At 39.8% G+C, this 14,239-nt stretch overlaps 1 protein-coding gene across 3 annotated transcripts in view; it reads right to left on the bottom strand.

Moving 5' to 3' along the window:
• Window positions 1-3,560: 3,560 nt before the first annotated feature.
• Window positions 3,561-14,239, bottom strand: part of Elmod1 (ELMO domain containing 1) — a 35,113-nt gene continuing 24,434 nt past the window's right edge. For all 3 annotated transcript variants that reach the window (XM_042674909.1, XM_042674910.1, XM_042674908.1), the window contains 3 exons: window positions 12,988-13,038; window positions 10,583-10,716; window positions 3,561-4,670 (listed from right to left, as the gene is read on the bottom strand). In XM_042674909.1, coding sequence (XP_042530843.1) covers window positions 4,498-4,670; window positions 10,583-10,716; window positions 12,988-13,038 — 358 coding nt within the window. In that variant the 3' untranslated portion in view covers window positions 3,561-4,497. The remainder of the gene's footprint in view (window positions 4,671-10,582; window positions 10,717-12,987; window positions 13,039-14,239) is intronic.

The following is a 14,239-nucleotide window of genomic DNA, read 5'->3' as shown; positions in this document are numbered from 1 at the left end:
CTGGTGATTTATTGGAGATAAGAATCTCACGGACTTTCCTGCCTGGGCTGGCTTTGAACCATGATCCTCAGATCTCAGCCTCCTTAGTAGCTAGGATTACAGGCGTAAAGCACTGGCGCCTAGCCATCTTGATCTTTATAACCTTTTCTTAACCCCTGTAGTAACCAGCTATAGTGAGTTCCCTCTAGTAACCAGCTCTAGTGAGTTTCTGTAAAAACTCCCAGGGATATTTATTAATGGGGGACAGGATTCTTGTTGGTGTTTCTGTGGGTAGCAGCATTCTGGGGTTGCCTCTGCTCAGTGGAACACTCGGGAATTTTTTTTAATAGAGAGTCCACATGACTTTATCCATTATCACAAAAGCTCCTCATTTCTTTTTCTGCAGAAATGTCTAAGGCAGACCCTACAAACTCACTGTGCTCAGCTTTCCCAACAGGAAACAGGAAAGAGATGGGCAGGCTTCCTTTCCCAGGGAGGCACAATCACGGGCAAGAACTTAAGATGCTCTAAGAGCTGGTCTTTGTGTACCTCATTGTGAAGAGACCTGGGAGACAAGGGGACAGCATTTGTACTTCTGAACTCATTCTGCAGACACCTGAGCGCTCTGTGTGTGTGTGTGTGTGTGTGTGTGTGTGTGTGTGTGTCCACCAGTTGCTCCCTGGGACACTAGAGGAGAATTTCAAGTTCACAGTATAATGATTAGAAATCTGGGTTTAAGACTGTGGGGTTTCTCAAGGTCTTTTCCAATTACTTCTGTCTCTTGAGACCTTTGCGATGGATTTAAATTCTCTAAGTCTGCTTGTCCAGAAAAAGGGAGCATAAAAACAAAAAACAAGTAAACAAATCTGACTTCTATGACAACGTAGAAGTTAGGGACTAGGACAGTCCAGGTTCATGGCATAAGAACTCATGGTTAGCTCTAGAAATCCATGCAATCTGTGCCAGACTCTTTCATCTCCCGGGACTTGGTGCTATATTCAATGCTGTTTTGCCAATCATTTGACCCTAGATTAGAGTTTAACCCCTGAGTTCCCTGTAGAGTTCAAGGTAATGCTTCTGTGGAGTACCTGCCACTGTTGCTCTGTCTCTTACACATGTCTATGGCTCATGAAGCTGTGGATTTCAGCTTTCTTTTTTCCCTTTTTTTGGTTGTGGGGCTTCGACTCAAGGCCTGGCGCTGTCCCTAAGCTCTTTTGCTCAAGGCTAGTACGCTACCATTTTGAGTCATGGCTCCACTTCCAGTTTTGGAGGAGTTAATTGGAGCTAAGTGTCTCATTGGGATTTTCCTTCCCAGGCTGGCTTTGCATCACAATCCTCAGATCTCAGCCTCCTCAGTAGCTAGGATTACAGGCATGAGCCACCACCAAGGCCCGGCCTGAATTTCAGCTTTCTGTCTTCTCTATTCCCTTCCTCTTATCATCATCATCTCCCAGGACCTATCCCCATACGTCACCAACTTTGGTCTCATCCTTTCTCCCCTTTACGGTTGGTCTGGTTCCATATGTTCATGTATCAACACAATCTGTAGCCCTGGGGTAGGTTTGCTGGGCTTCATTTTTCCATGGTGAATTTAGACCTATGTGCAGTTGAAATTTTTGGCTCAGACCCAAACCATACCTTTCATGGGTCTCTAATATTTGGGATAGGAGCTGATGACACATCTCTGCCAGTGAAGAAACTGGGTTATATTTGCATAATAGAGAGCGGGTGGACAATTCCTACTTGAATCGCCTCTGCCTACCTTTGGTCACATTATATCTCAATTTCCTTAAACTGCCTAGGTTTACTCTGCTGTATTAAGGAAAGGAACAAAAACATCTTTCTCACCATCTTTCTCTCCAGTCCTGCTTTAGAAGATACATTGTAAAGTATATTTAGGCCTTTTTTTAGAATACAGAAAAGATGATGAGTTATCAGGCTTTTTTTTTTTTTTTTAATAACTCAAGTACAATAGTAAGAATGGTGGGAAGAAAAGGCAAATTGAAATCTCAAGTTTCAGAAATGATACTTCAAAGGGCATTTTTTCCTTTTCTTTTTTCCTTTTCCTGAAGTGTTACTGAAATGTGTGTGTGTGTATGTGTGTGTTTTAAGTCATATCGAGTAGTGTTTTGGAAGACTTGAAAGAAGCTTGCTACCCAATTTGCATTTCATGTGGTCAATTCTTATTCAATGGAATAAATATAAGCAAACTAAAAATACTCTAGGGACACACACACACACACACACACACACACACACACACACACACACAAGCACATCATACATTGCTGATGTATTCGAAACCTTCTCCTCTTCTCTCACTTCATTTTGTGTTATTGGGTAGAGTGCATCTTCCACAAAGAGGTGTGAATGAGAAATCTAATAATACTCTGAACTAGAGGGAGCCAGCAGAGCTTGTTCATCCTAAAGCTGTGAGGCCATGTTGGGATACGACTGAGAGATGGCATCCACGGAGCTGGGAGGGGAAAGGCTTAACTTGCTTAACATCAGCTTCCTCCAGCTGAACAGCTGAGACAGGAGCTGGAGTTAAGTGTCACAGACCATCAAGTTATGTCACTGATGTTGGACAACTGTGGATAGGAGGAGACAATGCCCACATGTGGCTGACAAACGATGTGCCGCACACGGAAGAGTGCCTTCATCTCCAGCAGCTAGCTGGAGGCTCCCAGGGAAAGCCATTTGCTGGGCTCACAATGTCTCGTTTCCTCTGGAGAGAAATATATATATATATACTTCTATCATTGCTCATGGTGTATTAACTCATGGTGTAATACTCATCCTGTAGTACCCATTTCTATAACTTCCATCTTCTAAGAAAGGGCAATGGAAGATGCTGTCTCCAGGACACAGCTGAAAAGGAAAGAAATTTCCAGAGGGACAAGGAAACAATGGGAACTTATAATACAGTCCAGTAGCTAGAATGGACAAGGAGACAAGGGGTAGTTAATGTTTCTTCTTTCTCTTCTGTCTAGCAGTAGCTAAGCTAGATGTGATGGGAAGTAAGAAAGTTGGATTGTTCATGAAAATACCATCAGAGCTCAGGATTTAAAAAAAATCTGTCAGACATAACATGTTTAATTTACACCTGGCTATTCTGACTGACTGAACAATTTATCATCAGTTCCAGGTTGTCTCTCTTTGACATTCTACCCACGCACACATTTGCATGTTCCGAGGCTGTATAAAGGCAGAAATATTAAAACAAAACCCACACCGTGTTACAGTAGAATGATGTGTAATTTATTCATATAACTGACAGGCAGTACTCAAAATTCATTTAAGCAAGTGATTACACAAACATCTAATAATACTAAAATTTGAGAGTCCAAAAGTATAAAATACCACGGGTATGAAATGCCATGGTAAATACTATTCAACAGACTACAGTCATAATTCCAAACTAAACCACATTTTCTGGAAATGATTCTTTTAAGCTGTTTGAGAATAACTTTACTTTTCCCAAGCAATCTACTTCTTCCACGGAGATAAGTCATGATCCTTATTTTTGAGAAAGATTGCACAGTTCTCTCTCGTATTGCATTTTCTTGCAAATTGTTTTAAAATATTGCCCCTTGACATAGAACGCAAACCAGTCATCGTTTAAGTTCATCAAGCCAAGATGCTTGGATCAGAATCATGCTGGGGGTGACTCTGAGTTCAGCAGGAGGCAGGCAGTGAAAAATGATTTGCAGATTTTGAAATATGCTGACTTATTTTGTGGGGCTCTAGGCATCATAAACACATGAAGACATCCAAGCCAGTAGAATTATGGAAATAAAGTAATTCGATATCCAGATGATGAAGACACAATTGCTACTGGGATGAAGTTACGCTATAATTCTGTGGTACTTCACACAAAAACAGCTCCTACCTAAAGTGACTTCCTTGTAAGTCTTGATACATGGTCATGATCACATAGAAACAGCTCCTACCTAAAGTGATTTCTTGTAAATTTTGATACAGGGTCATGATGCGCAGCTATGTTTGAAGGAAGAGTTTGGCTTATCATGTGTCTGTCTGTATTATTTTAAAGTCTTCTATTTTATCAGAATGTGGTCCAAGCATGAACCAGGCTTGAAAAGCTAGCAGCAGTAGTCATGAGACACATCATTAAATTAAAAGGCTCTCACAGAACAAATTTCGGGCTATACTTCTTACATACAAAATACAGCTAGGAAAAGGAAGTCTGTAATGTTGAATTAAGAGGGAGGAAGAAAAACAATCTAAAAAAAAAATGGAAAACTCCATTCCTGGGTGTCAAGGCGAGATGTAACACTGTCAAACGCCACAATGTGAGCAGTCACTGGAAGACGCCTACTCCAGAAATAACGTACCTGGGGAATCTCAGAAGTATGACCAAGGGGTGAAAATACTGTACCAAAAGGCATGCATATAAGCACTGCGTGCATTCAATGTGAGCTGGGGCTTAAGTAAGAACTAACATGACAATGAGCCAGATTCCACTGGAGGGAGAGGGGGTGGGCGCAAGGGGGGGAACTACATGTTGATTAAACCTTCGGAGGCAGCGAAATGTGGGCACAGCGCCATGTCTGGGTTTTGTAGCTGTTTTAGGATCCTCTTACGAAACTTCTCCCGCACACGATTAAATTCCATTATGTCCATGGGGTCCTCTTCAATCCAAAACTTGTGAAATTCGTGCATCAAGTAGCCTGTTACAGAGTAGACAATGGAGAACACAGGAGAGGGCTGAGCTCTTGAACCACATCCAAATTCATGCTGAATGAATGAGACCCAAACAACAGGAACCATGCAGCCCCAAAGACATCGAAGTTGAGCAAATATGATTGTTGAAGATTGTTCTTGAGCATCTGAGGCTTAAAAAAAAATAATGATCTGGCATGATTGTATAAGGGGGCGTTAGGAGGAGAGGTACCAAAGGGTGGGGAGAGGAGGAAAGGAGAGAATGATGGGTGAGTAAATGTCACAGAAGAAACATGTATATATATATATATGTGTATATATGTACATATAAATATGTATATATGTATGGAAAAGTATAATAGTAATATGGAAATAGCGTAATGTCATAATAGAAATATATATATATATTAAAAGGAGGGGGAGGTAGGAGGGTGGTTAAGAGTAATACAGAGGGGGTGGATTTCACCTAAGTATATGGTATGCAACTATTACAATGAAGCAACCTTCTAAAATTAAATTATGCTAAGTACCCAAGGGCTGGGGATAGATTGGAGATTGTTTGCTTCTCATGCTCAAGGCCCTAGGTCTGATCTCCAGCCGGATTAGAAAGCAGAGACTTAGATACTTGTATGCATAAGTTCCCAACAGCATTTCTCACCATTACCAAAAAGTAAAACCAACCCATGTGTCCATCAACAAATGAACTACTCAAGTAGAAACAATTTACCTGATTCTTTTTTAAAAAAATAGAAACAAGAAAGGCTACAACAGCGATAATCCTTGAAAATATCATTCTGAGTGAAATGAGACACACAAAACCAGTGTGATCCTACTTTTAGACCATGACTATGGATGGGGCAGGAAGGAAATAAGGGCTCGGGGAGAGAGGATGTGGAAAGTTACTGCTGAATGAATGCAAAAGTTCTGATTGGAGTGATGGAAACATTTTGGAAATGAATAGTGGTGAGGCTGCACATTGTAAACATAATTGATGCCACGGAATTAAATACTTCCAATTGCTGTAATTGGAAATTTTGTGTTACTTAGATTTTTACCACAATAAAAAAAAACTCTAAACCATGAAAAAGCTTATTCTTTAATACTAGGAGAGCAGCAGCTAATCATCTGCACAGTTTTTTTTTACAATGACACTTAGAATTATTCTCACTTCCAAAAAGCAAGCACCTAACTTGATTCTGCCATCTCTTGAATATGAATCATATCGGGAACATATCTAAAAGATCAACAGAGACTTCTTCATTCTTCTTCTCCTAATTAAATGAACATGCTGGTCTTCTCTTTCACAATGATTTCACTTTGCCTTTTTTTTCTCTAGAATATCTTTGGTTCAACTGCGTTTTAAATTACTGTGACAAATCAAACAAATGCATGCTGACAATCTATTATAAGAAAATAAGAACTATAAATTAACTCTGAACAGCACAAATTTGTCATTAGACAATGTGAAATTGTTAATAGACTTTCTAGCTCTGAAAACTCCATGGAAAAGGAGACTAATTCTTTTCCTTCTCTTTCCCTCCCTTTTTCCCTCCCTCCTTACCCTTCATCTCCCCGTTCCTTTTTTTCCTTCCTTCTACATAATTTGACTTGTCTTAGAATTCAAACCCACTTGAGTTATTTGGTATCAGATTTCTTTTTATTATTATTTTTTAATTGTTGTAAAGGTGATGTACAGAGGGGTTATTTCATGTTAGGTAATGAGTACATTTCTTTTTGGACAATGTTACCCCTTCCTTTGCTCTAGTTAGCTTTCTTTCTTTCCTTCCTTCCTTCCTTCCTTCTTTCTTTCTTTCTTTTTTTTTGGTTGGTCTTGGGGCTTGAACTCTGGGCCTGGGCAGTCCCTCAGCTCTTCAGCTCAAGATAAGTTTGCTCTACCACTTGAGCCACAGAACCACTTCTGGTTTTCTGGTGATATGGTTATAAGAATCTCATGGACTTTCCTGCCCAGGCTGGCTTTGAACCGTGATCTTCAGATCTCAGCCTCCTGAGTAGCTAGGATAACAGGCATGAGCTACCTGTGCCCAGCTCCAGTCAGGTTTCTAACACCATAAATTCAAACTATCTGTAATGTATCTCATTAGTGTCTCCTGGATAAACAGCATCTTTACTTCTATTGACAGTGATGAACAAGCTCTGTGGAAAATCATCTTTTTTTTTTTTTGTCAATCATAGGGCTTGAACTCAAGGCTTGGCCACTGTCCCTGAGCTTTTGTGCTCAATACTAGTGTTCTACCATTTTTTTTTTAAATTTAATTTTATTTTATTTGTGAACATACTGTACAGAGGGGTCAGTGTTCTACCATTTTGAGCCACAGTGCTGCTTCTGGTTTTCTGGTAGTTAATTGGAGATAAGAGTCTCACAGACTTTCCTGCTTGGGCTGGCTTTGACCTGAGATCTTCAGATCTCAGCCTCCTGAGTAATTAGGATTACAGGCGTGAGCCACCAATGCCTGGCTGAAAATCACCTTAAAAAATTAATTGTAAAAACTGATAGGAAGGAGGCAATGTGAGCACTATAGACATGTATATAATGTGGAATAATCAAACAAGGCAGGTAGCATTTCTATCTCCTTTTTTGTCTTGAAAGGCTTAAACAATGGCTAGGAGATCAGGACCGAGGTGGGTCATTATTGAACATTACCCTTGCAATGTTTCCTTCTAAGGGTACAAACTTAAACGGTAAAGCTTGTAGACATAGTCCTTGGAACCCTCTCACCCATCAGGAAAATAAGTAGAGTCCATAGATAGTGATCTCAATAAAAAAAAATGCAGACGTGGTAGACTGGATTCCAAGGTATACAGTATAATAATGCAATACTACAGTGTTAAAAAAATTCATTGGGCTAATTGCTTAGTCCATCTGCCAAAGAACATACAAATAAAAGAGACACGACATTAGATCAGATAGAAATCCTGTATTCTTTCATTCTTGTTCTCTTGAAGAAAAGGAGATGGGTACCATGTCAGCTGATGATCTGTTAGCCAAGGGAGCTAAGCAGGGAGTGCAGAAAAGAGGACCATCTCTCACTTACTTTACGCCATAGCTGTGTGGCATAGGCAGATGCTACATCTCCACTTTACAGAGGACAGGGCTCTTGAATGGTGCCCAATTACACAATTACAGCTGGAAACCAACATCTGAAAGCAGCTAGTTTTCTACCACTATACTGGGCTGCTTTTCTTAGTATGTTCTTTGTCCTTCTTGATAGCTCTTTTAAGGGTCAAAGGAAAAAAAATGCCCTTTTCTCTCTGACCATTGTAGTTTTCTCTCCTCACCACACCTAACGTCACTCCATTTCAATAGGGCTGTGTTCAGTGGGGCTTTAGGTAATTTTTGTAGCACATTGCCTTGGCAGGGCAGTATTCACTGAATAGGACCATAAAGGCAGAATGATAGAGACATTATATTCTGATATTCTCCCACCTGGCTAAAATACTTGCTTTGAATACTAATTTGGCTTTCCACTGCCAACCTGCCATGTATTTATTGCTACTTGAATGTGTCTTGGCCTTGCTTCACCGCATCCAGTTAAGAGAGAGCAGAATTGCATGCAAGGACACAGATAATTGCAAGACTATTACAGAGGAGATGTGCAGAACTCATCATGTTCCACGGAAGGAAAATGAATCTAGGGCACCCGTTTACTTCTGCTAAAGTCTCCCTGAGCCCCTACGCTTCTCATCTAATCTATGGGGGATTGCTGTTTCCAAACAATGAAGAGTGCTCTACTTCATCTTTACTCACCAGGCTAGGATTTTTATCAGTTTGGTCAGGGCTAACATTTCCCAGATCAATCAGACTTTCCTTTCCTCTACAAAGAAAAACATCCAACATTCCATCCATCCACCCATCCATCCATCATCCATTCACACATCCATTACTGAGTGCTTGCGATGTATGAGCCTCTGTGCAAAACAAACATTCCTACCTTTAAATGCCAATTCCCTATGATGTTAACTTGAACTACTGCCCTGAAGAGATCTCTTACTGTGTGGCTCTGATCCCACCTCAGCTCTGATGAATTCCAAATCCGTAGCTTGAGCCCTTCTTATTCTGCAGTTTTCGAGCCTTAGAGTGACCATTCTGTCCTCCATACGGATTTCCCAAAAGGAGTTTGTTTTCACTTTGCCTAAAATTAAACTCATTCTAGTTTCTTTCAAAACTACTCCCCTGATTTCCCTAAAGTGTATTGAAAGTGTATTCCCTTTAGGATTATTCTTATTTTGTAAAAACAATATCTTTTAGGAGCTTCCGGATGAAGGTACAGTGTAAAATGTTTAATAACTTGCATGTAAAAAAGGTCTTTATTTTACTTCAATACTTAATTGGTAAGTTAGGTGGGACTAGAATTCAAAACTGGAAATAATTTTCCTTTTACACTTTACTAATTTTTTTTGTTGTTGGTTATGGGGCTTGAACTCAGGGCCTTGGTGTTATCGCTGAGCTCTTTTGCTCGAGGCTAGTGCTCTACCACTTTGAGCCAGAGGTCCACTTCCAGTTTTTGAGTGGTTAATTGGAGATAAGAATCTCGGGGAAGGGGTCTTTTCTGCCCCCACTGGCTTTGAACCACCATCCTCAGATCTCAGCCTCATGAGTAGCTAGTATTACAGGCACGAGGCTTTATTAAATTCTTGTTTGCGTTATTCTATTGTGCCGTAGAACACAGTACTGATGTGGAGAAGTCAAATGTCATCTTAATTCCAGACTCTTATGGGACGGTTTGGAAATTTCCAGAATTGTCTCTTTCCTGTGTCATAACAGTCTCAGAATCATATGGATCTTGTTGGGGATCTATTTTAGTCTATTTCTGAAAGCTTTTCACAATTGCTTTCTTTGGTTCCCTTCCCTTGGTTTTCACTTTTTCTGATACTTTCATTCTTCAGGCATAAGAGTACCTAGGTCTTTTCATTTTTCAACTTTTCTTTTTTTTTCTTTTGAACTCAGGACCTGGGCTCTGTCCCTGAGTCTCTCTGTGCTAAAGGCCAGTGCTCTACTACTTGAGCCACTTGAGCACCACTTCCAGCCTTTTCTGTGTATATGGTACTGAAGAATCAAACCTAGGGCTTCATGTATGCTAGGCAAGCACTCTACCACTAAGCCACATTCCCAGTCCTAATTTTCTATTTTTTTTGTCATCAGTGCTTTTATGTTCCACTTTCTGATCATTTTTTGACTCTTCTAATTACTTTTTAAAATTTATTTTTATTTTTAATGTTCTTTTATTCTATAAAGGTGATGTAGAGAGAGCCTATAGTTACATAAGTCAGGTAGCAAGTACATTTCTTTCTGGACCATATCATCCCTCCCCTTGCTCTCTCCCAGCCATGAGCAAGTTTTTCAACTTTATCTTCTAGTCTTAAGAGATTTCATTTCTGCTACAACACATAGAGATCCAACAGTTTACTCAGGCTGCCTGCAGAGCTATGCTATCCTAGATAAGGAGAAAGATACTTAAGGCATCTTACAGTCAGTCCAGAAGTTGACTGGCTGGATTTCATGTAAGAGCTTTCTAGAAAAGAAGAAAATTCATGATGCCTGAAAATGTTAGAATGAAAAACAAACAAAATAACACATACCAAAGGATGAATTTCAAAGGGCCTACACAAAGCAACCAAGTCACAAGTGTTTCGCCTTTGACTTTTTTATTTTGTCGGTCGTGGGGCCTGAACTCAGGGCCTGGGCACTGTCCCTGAACTCTTCAGCTCAAGGCTAGCACTCTGCCACTTGAGCAGCAGCACCACTTCCAGTCTTTTCTGTTTATGTGGTGTTGAGGAATCAAACCCAGGGCTTCCTGTATGTGAGGCAAGCACTCTATCACTGAGCCACCTTCCCAGCCCCTCACCTTTGACCTTTGTTCTTTAGAAATCTCTATGGATAGTTAAACACCAGAACACTTACAGAATGTTTGCTGAAAGTGAGACAAGGTTGGAGCTTCTGGGGCAATGTTGTAGAAGTGGGTTTTTAGAGCTCCGCTCACCAGAAGATTATAGGCCAGGTCGGTGATATTGATGCCCACAATTGCAAAGGAGTACCTGCAAGTGAAAGTCAGAAAACCAACAGTGTCACACAGACAGGAAGCAAGACACTTTGCAAACTGATTAACCTGAAGCTGAAATTCCTTTTCAACTTATGTGAGTAGAAAGTTATTCTTCTGCCTGGCGCTGGTGGCTCACGCCCGTAATCCTAGCTGCTCAGAAGGCTGAGATCTAAGGATCATGGTTGGAAGCCAGTGTGGGCAGTAAAGTCTGAGATTCTTATGCAATTAATCACAGACAAAGCCAGAAGTAGTGTTATGGCTCAAAATGGTAGAGCACTAGCCTTGAGTGCAAAAGCTCAGGAACAGCACCCAGGCCCTGAGTTCAAGCCTCAGGACTGGCAAAAGAAAAAAAAAAAAAAAAGAAAGTTTTCTTCTCTACAATGTTGACGTTTTGACTTTTGTAATTTATCATCATACACTTTCTCAAGAAAACAGAGTGCATATATACTTTGACTTGGTAATTCATATGATAGAAATATACCTGAAGTAGATTAAACTCTACACTATATTATTATAGTATGATTCATAATGTCAAGATAGGGAAACTTCTAAAGAAGTAAATAAACATCTTAAGGAAGATGGCTAGAAAAATAAGCCAGGGTAATATGTAATGTATTACAGTCAGCTAATTATATATATACATATATATATATATATATATATATATATATATATAATTTTTTTGGGGGGGGGTTGGTCATGGGGCCTGAACTCTGGGCCTGGGCGCTGTCCCTCAGCTCTTCAGCTCAAGGCTAGCACTCTACAACTTGAGCCACAGTGCCACTTCTGGATTTTTCTGCTTATGTGGTGTTGAGGAATCAAACCCAGGGCTCATTCATGCAAGGGAAGCGCTCTAACACTGAGCCACCTTCCCAGCCCCTAAAACTATATTCTTAAAGACTAAGCATGAGTAAAAAGAACCAAGTTTTCTCATACATACACATATATGCATGGAAAAAGGCTAGAATGAGGCTCTATAAAACATTAATTTAGGTATGCAAAAATAGTAAGATTGGGATGACTCTTTTGGTTTTCTTTCCCAGGTCTTCTACATTTTAAAAAATAAATCATACTGATTTTTTTTTTTTTTTTTTTTTTTTTTAGGAAATAGGGACATCTATTAGCCTATTACCTGTTATCAATTTTATACTACTTTCAAAACCAGGTAAGGAATTCAACAAAAACATTAACAAAAAATCTACTGGCCAATTTCCTTTAAGAACATATGTAAAAAATCTCTCAACTAAATGCCAATAAATTCAATATAAACATCACAGCCAAGAACTATTTGTCCTCTATGGTATGGAAGCTTGATTCATATTTTTTAAGTCAATTAACATTTTTTCTACTTCCTGTGTGTTCTTAAAAAAATTATTGTCAAGGTGATATACAGAGTGGTTACAGTTACATAAGTAAGGTAGTGATTACATTTCTTGTCTAACTTGTTACCCCTCCCTCATTTTTCTCCCTCTTTACCCCCCCCCACTCCCACTCCCCAAGTTGTACAGATCATTTCCAACATATTGTCTTGTGAGTATTGCTGATATTGATTTTCAACGGAGGAAAAACTTAACTCTATTAGTATAAAGTATATTTTCTAGTCTCTTTTCGATGTATATATTAAAAATGGAAAGGAAGCCAGGTGCCCTGTTATCCTAGCTACTCAATCTGAGGAGTGTGGTTTGAAGCCAGCCTGGGCAGGAAAACCTGTGGGGCTCTTATCTCCAATGAACTACCAAAAAGCCAGAAGTAGAGCTGTGGCTCAAGTGGTAGGGCACTAGCCTTGAGCAAAAGAAGCTGAGACAGTGCCCAGGCCCTGAGTTCAAGCCCCAGAACTAGCATGAAAAGAAGGGGTAGGTATGAATTCTCAAACCTTCTTTGTTGCTACCAATCTAGCACAGAACTATGTCTGGATGAAAGGCATTATCGGAAAAAAAGTGTTTAAAGTACATTTTTCTCTAATAGCCCCATACTTGGTAGAAAACCTTAAGAACTGACAAATCCATCTCTAAGTGATATATTTTGAAAATGATGTCCTTACAGCTGTAACTTTCTTTATCTTGGCAGTGGATTAGAGATAAAGTCATACATAATCACACAATTAAGTCTAGAAACATAAATGGGTCCTTCTGAAAAATATCTGGGTTTCACATTCCATCAGGACAAGTGGAATTCCATCCTGTCATCGTTCACAGCACTCCGAGGACATTTTGTGCTGTATCTCGTTCAGACTCACAATCTTTACTTAAGTGAGATTTGCACTCACCCAATTGCTTTATCCATCCTTTTCTTCTCCCATTCTGCTTTGCTGAACTTACTAAAAGAACAAAGAAATAAACAAATACCATTTAATCTTAATAGATATTCACTTTCTTGTGCAAAACTATTAACTATGTGTCTGTACCTTGGCTACCCAAATGCTGATCTAATGAATATCATCAGCGTTAAAAACAACAGTATGAGCAGAACATGGCAATAGTTGGAGGACTGGAAAAGGAGGCTCATGAGCTGGAGGCCAGCCTACGCTACAGTGTGAGAACCTGTCTTAGTAAAACAGAACAACACAAAAAGCAACAATGCAATTTCATATGAAGTTCATAAGCAGACTTATTTGAGATTGTGAATTAACCCGCAATTCGCTTTAGTATTAAGATATTTTTAACATCAAGACATTCCTTAACATTAGCCTCATCACAGACTACCTTTTTAGTGAAAGCTTGCCTGCCCTCATCTCCTTCTCCCCTGACTAGAAGTTGCTTCACGCTAAGGATTCTCCACTGGATTTTGCTTTGTTTTTATCTCAAGGTATTTATCCCACTACAGCCTATTTATGACCCTGGATCACATTTTCCAAATAAATGTTTTATTGGTAAACAAATGATAGAATAAAGAGAAGGGGGAAAGAAAGAAGGAGGGCAAAGAAGAGGAAAGAGGAAGAGAGGAAGGAAAGAAAAGAAGGAAAACAGGAAAGAAGAAAAGAAAGGAAGGAGGGGCAAATGGAGTAAGAGAGGGAAAGAAAAGAAGAAAGGAAGAAGGAAGGAATGTAGGGGAGAAGGAAGAGAAAAAGGAAGGAAGAATGGGACAAAGGAAGAGGAAAAAGGAAGGAAGAAGGAAAGGAGGAGGAAAGGGGGGACAAAGGGAAGGAGGGAAAACACGAGGAAGGAACGGCATACAAAGCTTAAAACCTCTGTTCCAACAAGTGCTAGGACATTTCCCTGGTTAAGCTAAGACAGCTAAGCCATAACAGCTCCATTTAATCCATTTCCTGACTTGAACTTCTGAATAAAACTGTGCTTATTTGTCTATCTCCCTCCACTGCTGAGGTCTTGTAGGGGAGAAGATTGTTCTGCTCTTCCTCCTGAACGATGTAACCTTTATTCGAAGGGTCACATTAGAAACAACAATCACAACAAAACACAAAATACCAGTTAGCGTTGGAACTAATCATTTTGAAAGTAGAGTCCTGAAAGCTTAGCTCTCATCTGAAGTAGGAGAAAGCTGAGTTCTCTGGAATGCGT

Source organism: Dipodomys spectabilis, unplaced genomic scaffold, assembly GCF_019054845.1.
Source record: "Dipodomys spectabilis isolate Male_0828 unplaced genomic scaffold, ASM1905484v1 ptg000023l, whole genome shotgun sequence".
In the NCBI taxonomy this organism is placed as follows: Eukaryota; Metazoa; Chordata; class Mammalia; order Rodentia; family Heteromyidae; genus Dipodomys; species Dipodomys spectabilis.
Note: the sequence above shows the minus strand (reverse complement) of the source record. Positions and strands in the feature narration are given on the sequence as shown.